At 53.4% G+C, this 10,300-nt stretch overlaps 1 protein-coding gene across 2 annotated transcripts in view; it reads right to left on the bottom strand.

Moving 5' to 3' along the window:
- Nucleotides 1-255: 255 nt before the first annotated feature.
- F11R (F11 receptor) overlaps nucleotides 256-10,300 on the bottom strand; it is a 22,049-nt gene continuing 12,004 nt past the window's right edge. The window contains exons 2-10 of one of the 2 annotated variants that reach the window (XM_059413499.1): nucleotides 4,888-4,953; nucleotides 4,617-4,724; nucleotides 4,306-4,452; nucleotides 3,828-4,030; nucleotides 3,311-3,413; nucleotides 3,056-3,163; nucleotides 2,826-2,838; nucleotides 2,517-2,565; nucleotides 2,174-2,405 (exon numbers count right to left, since the gene is read on the bottom strand). In XM_059413499.1, the coding sequence (XP_059269482.1) occupies nucleotides 2,370-2,405; nucleotides 2,517-2,565; nucleotides 2,826-2,838; nucleotides 3,056-3,163; nucleotides 3,311-3,413; nucleotides 3,828-4,030; nucleotides 4,306-4,452; nucleotides 4,617-4,724; nucleotides 4,888-4,953 (833 nt within the window). In that variant the 3' untranslated portion in view covers nucleotides 2,174-2,369. Of the gene's footprint in view, nucleotides 2,406-2,516; nucleotides 2,566-2,825; nucleotides 2,839-3,055; nucleotides 3,164-3,310; nucleotides 3,414-3,827; nucleotides 4,031-4,305; nucleotides 4,453-4,616; nucleotides 4,725-4,887; nucleotides 4,954-10,300 lie in introns of both variants that reach the window. The other variant, XM_059413498.1, reaches the window with a different exon arrangement.

Here is a 10,300-nt window from a genome sequence, read left to right as displayed (position 1 = left end):
TCACACTGGGTTTGTCTCTCAAAACACCTGTCTCCATAGAACTGCTTCCCCCAGGTGCTACTTCAATTTAAGAGAATGTCCATTTGCATCAACCCCATTCAGGCACAGGCCAACTCTTAGGTTTAAGACACATTATCAGGCTCTGTGGAAGGATTCCTCAAATCTCTTAATATGGCTATCAGGAAGATTCTGAATTTCCAAGTCACTCCAAAGACCCTCTTCTTTTAACACAGACCCTCAGGATTTTAAACAAACTCAATGTGAAAAATAAACATTTATTACAAAAATGAGTTTTGACATTTCAAAATGAAAACAAGACAAGGTGTTTTCCAACTCATAGAGGCTGCGGTAAGCTGCAGAAGTAAATCCCAAGGCCGGTAATAAAGGACTCCAGCTCACCACAAGCCACTGAGGGAGTGAGGAACCCTTCCCCTCAGACTTAAAGGAACAATGAATCACCTACCTCTGCTTTCCTGTGGTGTTTTCTCTCTGCAACCCCCCCGCCCCCATCTCGCAAGCAAGACCCGAAGCTGAAACATACTTTAAAAATCTCACTTACTGAACCGTTCCATAATCCCTACTTTTATTGTTTCATTAAATTTTATTTCCATCTGGAATATTTACTTTTTATTGGTGCATGACCCTTAACTGATGGTCTGGTTGGTTTCGTTTTTCCTTTTGGATTCTTGATAGAACACTCGATTCTGTTAGGGATTTCCAGATAAGGGAATAAAACATGGCCAAGTGGGGCTCAGCGTCCTCCACAGAAAGAAGCAACGTCAGCCCTGGGAAACCCCGTACTTGCCCTCTTGCTGGTTAATGGACTGGGGGGGCCGTGGTAGATGGGGAAACAGAAATCTAAGGGCAGAAAAGGCTCCGGATGGACAGAAGGAAGCAACGACAGGCAGGCCGCCCTGCTCACTGCTGCTCACTCCCACCCAACCACCCAGTCTTCTGTCCTGCTCTCAAAACGGTCTTTTCCTCAAACAACCCCCCCCCCACCATCCAGCTTAAATAAAGTAGTAATTGCTGCTTTAAACTACTACTAAAGAAGAACTTCTTCAAAAGGTTTGAGGAATCCTCCTGCCTCGGGCTCTGGAGCTTCCCCACAGCCGCAGATTAGTCTGTTAACGCATCTGGCTGGCAGAGGGGAGGTGGGCACATTCTCCTCCCACGCGGTGGAGGAGACCCTGCAGAAGCCCCGAGCACCGGCTCGGCTTCCCCGGGGCACCCTCCAGCAGAAGGCTCTGCCTCTGCCACAAGAGGGCTCTAGACTGAGGGTCGGACGCCCAGAGGCTCCACTTGGGACAGGAACCAGGAAGGGGTGGGACAGGGAGCCGGGACCAGGCCAGGTTGCAGGCAAATGGCGCTTCGGGCAGCTTCCTGTTTGTACAACGGAGCCCGGGAACCTCACTTCCCCACTTCCCACAGCAAGAAGCTCTGATAAACCAAGGTTTTATTTCCAGCAACATCCAAACACACACCAACAAAATCTCACCGAAGAGCCACGAAGCCCTCCTGCACACACGGGATTTCAGCAACTGAGACCACGCACGCAGGCACACACGCGCTCCGCAAAGGGCTCAGAGCTCCTGCACACATTCCCACCGCCCTGCAGACGTATCCCAACAGCGTCCGCCCAGCTGCTGCAGCCAACGGCGACAGTCTGAGCTTCCAGCTCCAGCTTCCTTTTCTCTGTGGTTTTAAAGCGCTTCTGCTCCGTGTCCCCTGAAAGCTGGCTGTGCTCTCCACACAGAACCAAAGCTCCTGTTTTTTTCCCGAAGACACAGCTGGTGCCGGTCTGCTTGTGTCGAGGACAGTGCAAGAGGATCGCAGTGGCACTTCCCGAGGGAAGACAGAACAAACGGGGTGCGGTCCCCAAGCAACCTGTCAGCCGTCAGCAGCTCGGTCTCCAGTCTCCACCCTGGAACCGCAGATACCTCCTCAGCAGGAGGAAAGGGCCGGGGATAAGCTCAAGGTCACTACTCCTGGGCCCTGACACGGTTGGGGTGGGTGGGTAGAGAGTGCCTGCCACTGTTGCCGCCTGCCTGGAGGGAGGTCAACGCGTATCAATCAGGACTCCTGCCCGATCCCTCACAGGGATGGGGATCGAAAGCTTTAAACAAGTCCCAGACCACTCAGCAGTGGTGGGAACAGAGGGGAGGGGCAGAAGGAAGGGGCCACAGCCGACATTATTAAAAAAAACAAAACAAAACAAAAAAACACATCCTAACTAAGATAAAAGTGGGGACCCTTGTGGGGCTAGAAGACACGTAAGGCATTCTGTGAAAGTACAGATATCATGGGCCAGAGTCTGGTAGCACCAGCGTAAGGCAAGCACAGAGGACAGGAGGTGAGCTGGACCAGGGTCACACCAGGAACGACGAAGTCTGTCTGAACTCCCCCTGGGGAAACAGAAACATCAAATCAACTCTATCCTGGCCTTTAGCTGCTCATCTCCCACGCGGGGGACACAGGCCAGAAGCCCCCTCCTCGTCCCAGGGTAGCACACTCACTTCGCTGCGGGCACTGGGCTGGCTGTAAATCGCCTTCTTACTCGAGGTCCTGCAGACAAGCCAGAGGATGGAGATGCTCAGTCCCTAGTGCTCCCCTTAGCCGCTGCTCGCCAGCGGGAGAGGCTGGACTCAGCGTCACAGAAGCACAGAGTTCTCAGACTACAGGGACAGGTAGAGAGCCGGATGTCCGCCCACACGGGGCTGCCCCCACCTCCGTCTCCAGCCCCTTCCCCTGGGCCCATCTCAGCTTCAAACCACAGGCGTCCACGTTCTCAACCTCAGGGATCCCCACGACGGCACCTCACTCACCCTTTCTTTGTTCCTGAAAGAGAAGAACCGGGACCATGAGCAAGAGCAGGGCAGAAGCAGGCCGGACACGCAAGAGAGGGGAAACAGCACGCAGGCGATAAGTGGCGCTCACCCGGGAGAGAACCCCGCACGTGTGGGCTCACTATCCGCTCTGTGCTCAGGAGGCACCCAAGAACCGTGCCCTGAAACGGGGGCGATAAAAAGGACAGCCTCTGAGGGCAGATACTCACTGTCAAAGTAGCCTCGTCTATAGGCGAACCAGATGCCCAAAATCAAGAATCCAAGGAGAATGAGCGTCACAAGGACAGCTGCCACGATGCCCCCCACGTTCAACTCCGCTATGGGACACAAACGAGAGGTCAGGGCCCTGACGGCTCACTCCCACTGCTGACACCACCACCGACGCCAGGAGGGAAAGCAGACCCCGACCCCGACCCCCACCCCAGGTCCACGCGCCCGCCGCCGCTCCGCACACCCGCGCTCACCGGCCTCCATGCGCACAGCGTCTGACCGCATGGGGGTCCCGTGGCCGTTCTGTGCCTGACACATGTACTCGCCAGAGTCAGAGGCTGACACGGGGTTGAAGACCTGGAGGGAAGAAAACAGGTGGCTTCCTGCCCGAGAAGCCAAGGACCTACTTCTGCTTTTTCGTGTGTTTTTTTTTTCCGTGTGTGTTTTAAGTTCTACGCCCAACGTGGAGCTTGAACTCACGACCCCGAGACCAAGACGCGCAAGCCTCCAGTGACGGAGTCAGCCAGGTGCACCTCAGTTTTTGCTTCTTAACTGCACTAGCGGTGACAAATCACATCACGTTACTTTCAGGTGTACGACAGGATGACTCCACTGTTCTACGCGTTATGCAGTGTTCATCCCGCCATGTGTCCAAGTGCCCATCTTTGGTCTCTTGACCCCGAAGCCAAATCCACCTGTAGCTACTCCTCCCCACCTTCAAGGGTTCTGTCAGTGCCCCCCCCCCCCCCCCCCCCGCTACCCCAACCCTACCAGCTCCCCGGTCTTGTGATCCAGGCTATAGGAGGAGTTGCTGAAGGCGCGGCTGCTCTTGGGGTCCGTGGGCATCATGACCCCATCCTTGTACCAGGAGAACTCGGACGGGGGAGAGCCGTCCTTCTCCGAGCAGGTCAGCACTGCCCGACTCCCGATGGTGGCCGAGGACGGGATGCTGACAGTAGGCTTGGATGGAGGCACTGTAAGGGGACAGGAGGGGCTGAGCCCAGGTCAGAGGGCACTGCCTAGAGGCTACACCGCTGATACCCCATTCCTCAGCTCTGGCCTCCAACCCACACCATGCCCTCAGCCTCCCCCACCCAGGGGCTCAGCCCCTCTCTGCCGGCACCGGGACGCTGAATGCCCCCAGCCAGAAGCGTCCTCACCATCAGGGAGCTCCGAAGCTCACCAGAGCCTGTGAGGGTTTAGGGAAGCAATGAATGCCAAGACCACACAGAAAAGGTGTGGCGCATACCAAGCACGACGAGCTTGACGGTGACCTCCCCATAGGTGTTGCCGCCTTCGTCGGAGACCATACACGTATACGTGCCCGTGTCTTTCCGGGTCACAGAATGGAAAGTGATGCCACTGTGTGAGAAGGTAACTCGGTCCTCATAGGAAGCTACCAGGAGAGAGGAAGGACAGGCTGAATGAGTCGGGGAGATGAGAGACGCCGGCGATGGTGGCAGGACAGGCATGTGCCCCAGGCCGCAGCTCTCCCCTGGAATCCAGGCCCATCAGTCCCTCCACAGCCGGGACCATCAGAAAGGAAGGAGAACAACTCACCTGTGATCTTGTTGTTATAGCAGACGAGGCTGGTGATGTCACCTTGGGCAAACTTCCACTCCACGCGGGGAGAGGAGAAGCCGGAGTAGGAGCAGGACAGCTTGGCGGCTGCAGACGGGACAGAAGTGAAGAGGAGGAAGGAGCAGCAGCACATGGGAAAGGGGAAAAGGCCCCCAACAGCGGCCCGTGCTGGATGCTCTCCAAGTCCCTGGGGACCTGCACCTGCTCCCGCCCGCCCCAGACCCCCACCCCCGAGCTGCCCTGCACTCACGTTTGTTCTCAGCAACGGAGACTTCCCGATCCGACGTGTACACCGCCCCCCTGCTCAGCGCCGAGCCTGAGGAGGACAGGGGCAGCCCCATCAGGAGGGGACAGAAGAGCATCCCCGCTGACGGGGCTTCGGAGGCTGGGCACCTCCCATGGCTTCTCCAAGGTGAGGAGATTCTGTGATCCAAGCTCCTCCTGGGTCTCACATCGCCAATATCCTAAACATTTTCTTTAACTGCTTTCTGCCATAACCGCAGGCCAATCCTTCCATTATGAATGGAAATGAAGTATTTCTTTCTAATGTAATTTCTTTTACTCCATCTGTTTCCCTCTACAACTCCCAATAATCTTTTTAATTTTTTTTTAAGATTTTATATATTTATTTGAGAGAGAGACAGAGCACAAGCAGGGGTAGATGCAGGGGGAGAGGGAAAAGCAGGCTCCCCGTTAAGCGGGGACCCCAACATGGGACTCGATCCCAGGCGCCGGGATCATGACCTGAGCCAAAGGCAGACGCTTCACCAACTGAGCCACCCAGGAGCCCCAGCAACTCCCAATAATCTAATTGGATTCCTCCTCATCCAAGAACAGCTTCCGCACTGACATTTCATGGTTCAGAGAAAGCTTCTCAACAAATAATTAATTGCAACCACTTGTCAGACACTCCTGGCAGGAAGCCAGCAAAGCTGGAGACGGGGAAGGCGGGGAGGGGAGGCGGGGAGGGGGGGAAGGGGGAGGCGGGGAGGGGGGGAAGGGGGGAGGGAGACAGGAGGCAGGGAGTCGTGGAGGGAGGGAGGGAAGGAGCAATAATGAGGATAATAACAACACTTGACATTTGTAGGGCATTTTGTGCTTTTTAAAGTGTTTTCACATGCATTACATCGTTTGATCCTTGAAAGAAGCGTGGCAGATCAGCAGGACAAGTGTTATTATCCAGTTTTACACGAGGAACCAAGCCAATGAGAAGGAAAGAATCGTGCCTAAGATCACACAGCCGGGCCTGAGAGGGAGCCAGGACCAGGCCTGGGCGAGATCCTCCCCCAAGAATCTCCTCCTGCCCAGTGGAGAAGGAAAGGAAGACATGGTGTGTACTGGGGGGAAGGGCTGGGGCAGGGGGGTGGGGGGGTGAGGGGGGCAGGGCTAACCAAGTGCGGCCACCACCGGCCAGTGGCGGGGAAGGGGGTCCAGCACTCGACAGGCAGCACCAGAGACAGACTCTGGGAGAGCCAGACTCGGCTGCAGACCTGCACTTGCACAAACATCCCATTCGGGGTTTCCACGCTCAACCACCAAGTGTGCGTTCGTTATAATTCTAAGAGTCCGTCTTCCTTAGATTAATGCGAGCACATTCTGCCTCTCTGTGATTACTCACGTAACTGAATTCAGTCTGGTGACTTCTGAGCCTCCTTTTTCTCACCTGAAACACTTAAGGTTTGAACTAGATGTTCTCTAAAGTCCTTGAGGGGTTTTGTTTTTGGTTTTGTTTTCGAACTAATATATAAAGAGTGCTTTTATACAGGGGTGCCTAGTAGCTCAGTCGGTTAAGCATCTGCCTTCAGCTCAGGTCATGATCCTGGGGTTCTGGGACTGAGTCCTGCATCAGGCTCCCTGCTCGGCACAGAGCCTGCTTCTCCCTCTGCCTCTGCCTCTGCCTACGGCTCCCTCTGATTGTATTCTCTCTCTCTCTCTCTGACAAATAAAATAAAATAAAATCTTTAAATAAATTAAATTAAATTTTAGAAATACTTTTATACATTTTTCTCAACTTGACACAACACCGTGAATTAGTCCAGATTAAGTTTCTCTCTCTCCCATTTTACGTATGAGAAAATTATATATCTAAAAAGTTAAGGGGCTAGCCCATGTTTTCGTAACTATACAAGACCAGAGCTCAGATGAGCACACAGCTTCCCCCGTCACTCTCTTTTCTCCCTTTTTACTTTTATTTTTTAAAGATTTTTTATTTATCAGAGAGAGAGCGAGCTGGGGGAAGGGGCAGCTGAGCAGGGAGCCTGACTCGGGGCTCGGTCTCACCACCCGGAGATCATGACCTGAGCCGAAACCAAGAGTCTGACACAACTGCCTGAGCCACCCCGATGCCCTTTCCCCTTTTCATACCGCACTTTTATAAGCCATGCGGTTCCTCAGAAAAGCCATGGCTTAATGGGGGCAGACTACACAATAAATGTTATTCTTTTAAAAGTCAGGTCCGTTTCACCTGTGAATTATCTCTAATAGTATTATTACATTGTATCTGTACAACATTGGGCATTACATTTTAATGTCAAATTTACAACCAAACGTAATGAGAGACAAGAAACGAAATCACACAGCCTTCACTTAATTGAAAACTGGGCACGCTGACATTCTTACTCAGCTGTTATTGGGAATGCTGATAATGAAATGTTTTGATTTTCGCCCCAGTCAGCCTCCTCTGCTTTGATGATGGGAACTCTGTTTTTAAGATCCTCAAATGTTACAGCTTGCTACCTGTGATGTGCGGCAGGATGCTCGAGCAGGATCTCCCTTCAGGAATGAAGGACTAGTTTTCCAGCTGCTGGGACTTCTGCCAGATGAGGCCCTTGGCCCCCAGCCCTTCTGGGGACAGACAGCACACTGCCGGGCCCAGGGCATGCCTGGCACAAGGGCAGGGGCAGTGCCCCAGCAATGAATGAGAGCAGGAGGGCAGCTCCAGAGAGCCCCAGCTCTACTGCCCTGATGCCCCAACCCCCCAACTTGGGAAAACACAGAAAGGCTATTCCCACCCCAAAGCTCTGCTGGGGAACAGGCTGAGGCTTCGATACAACTGAACTTCTCCCTCTGCCCAGTCCTGCTTCCCTTCCCTTCCCTAGGTGTGGACCCCAAGAGCACTCCCTAATAAATGTCTTGGTTCAGTAATTGACATCTCAGGGTCAGTACCTGCCACACACACCCCCCACCTCCCTCAGAGGCAGGATCGCAGCTGACCTCCTGTGGCCTGACCTCCAATACGCAAGCTCTACTGTGCTTGCGAGTCGCTGCATGCCCTGGCCCGGCCTCACACCGCACGCCCTCCACACCTCACCGCCCTCCACACCTCACCATCGTGGACCACTCCCCCCCCCCCCCCCCCCCCCAACCCGGCCTCCGCTCGTCCCTCCTGAACAAGCCTCTGGAACCAGGCTGCCTGACTCAAATCCCAGCTCTGGGACCTCCTAGGCTGAGGGACCCGGGCAGGCTACCTTAGTCACTCTGAACCTCGGTTCACCCATCTGTAAAATGGGGATAATAACAGTTTCTACATCAAAGGCCTGTGGTTAAGAGTTAAACAAGCTAATACAAATAAAGTGCCTACAACAGGAAGCACCAAGTAACTAACTACTTTATCTTCTATTATTATTATTATTATCCTCATCTGCCCATAGATCCTCTGTACACACTTATTTTTCTGACCTCACAGTTTCTTCAGTAAGACATATAAATAGGGCACCTGGGTGACTCAGTGGGTTAAGCCTCTGCTTTTGGCTCAGGTCATGATCTCAGGGTCCTGGGATTGAGCCCCGCGTCTGGCTCTCTGTCTGCCTCTCTGCCTACTTGTGACTTCTCTCTCTCTCTGTCAAATAAATAAATAAAATCTTTTCAAAAAAGACATATAAATAAATATAAACTCTGCCTGCAAAATGCTGATGTCCCAGCCCACCAAACCACTGTCCTCTCTCATGGTATCTGCCTTGAAAAGGCTAACTCTTTTCTAGAACTTTCAGATAGACCAGCAGAGCAGAGAGCGGCCCTCACTGCACCCGACCTCCATCAGGACACTGCAGTCCCCCTCCGACTGTCCTCATCTATTTCGTATTCCCCTTGCCCCGTCATGCCCCCCACTCCTCTGCCCTGAAGCCTGGACCCGTACTTGGCTCACGACACACACTCAGATGCCCCCCACTCATGCACGTGCTAAACAAAGCAGAAGGAAAATTCGTCCTTTTCATGGTGATGCTTGATCTACTCTAAATTCACAATAAGAAAAGCCACAAAACTCAAAGGCCTCAGTCGATGTTTGGCCCTTCCCTGTGCACTGAGCCTGCCCTCAGCCTCCTGCTCCTCCCTCCACAGGCCTCCTGGGGGTTCCAGCCCCACACACTGGTTCACTGCTCAGCCTATTGCAGTAGTCTTGGGCTCTCACGTTGGAAGTAAAACTGCTTTTACTAAGATCACCAGCTATGGCATTCCTCAATTCTAAGAAGCCCTGATTATATGATTTACATTGATTTAATAACAGCTTCTTGGGGGGACATCGTATTAAATGCACGCCTAGGCCCTGCAGACGGCTGCCTTCCCCGAAAATGACTCCGGCGGCACCTGGGCAGCTCTGTCGATTGAGCACCTGACTCTCGACCTTGGCTCAGGTCATGATCTCAGGGCTGTAAGATGGAGCCCTGAATCAGGCTCCCAGCTCAGCACAAAGCCTGCCTGAAATTCTCTCTCTCTCTCTCTCAAAATAAATAGGCAGAGAGGTAGGCAGAGAGAGAGAGGAAGGGAAGCAGGCTCCCTGCTGAGCAAAGAGCCCGGTGCAGGGCTCAATCCCAAGACCCTGGCATCATGACCTGAGCCGAAGGCAGAGGCTTTAATTCACCGAGCCACCCAGGCACCCCTGATAAATAAAATCTTAAAAAGAAGTCACTCAGCCCCTAAGTTTCTGTGTGCCGCCCCCTCTGGTCCTCCCGCCGCTCTGAATTGGCTCGCTCTCCTTTTTGAATCTTGCTTCTTCTGTCAATCCCTTAACATGAGTGATTCCCAGCACTGCATCTCAGGCCTCTTTTCCCTCCCACACTCTCTCTAGGAAATCTCAAACACAGCCCGAAATTCATCTGCACCCACCTGGGGACAGCTCCGGTGACCACCTCCCAGCACAGCCGCAGGTGCCTACCTGTCCAGGGCTGAGCCTCCTCCGGCCCTCTCCCCCAGGACTTCACACACCCTGTCCCGCATCAGCCTCCACCCCCGACCCCCGCTCCCCTCTCCAGGCTGGTGGTATCACCATCTACTACTTGCTCACTCAAACGGGAAGCCTTCCGCAGTCACCGTCTCTCCCTCACTCTTGTCAATCCCACAGCAAGCGCTGCGCCGTCCATTCCGACCACCGCTGTTTAGTACCACCAACATCTGAAGGATTGCGACTGGTGTCTCGGGTAAACTTGCTTTTCGTCTTCTTTAGTCTTGACCCATTCAAATCCGTCCTCCACTCCACTGCCTGAGGAAGAGCTGGTATTTCCTGAGCGCTTACTGTGTGCGAGGCACTGCTACAAGCATATTACCTGGATGTTCCTTTATCCCTACAACAACCTCGAGACTTGGGTGATACTATTATTATCATCTCCATTTTTCTTTAAAGATTTACTTGTGTATTTGAGAGAGAAAGAGAATGAACTTCCAGCAGA

Source organism: Mustela nigripes, chromosome 10 (genome assembly GCF_022355385.1).
Source record: "Mustela nigripes isolate SB6536 chromosome 10, MUSNIG.SB6536, whole genome shotgun sequence".
In the NCBI taxonomy this organism is placed as follows: Eukaryota; Metazoa; Chordata; class Mammalia; order Carnivora; family Mustelidae; genus Mustela; species Mustela nigripes.
This window is presented reverse-complemented; position numbering and strand designations above follow the sequence as displayed.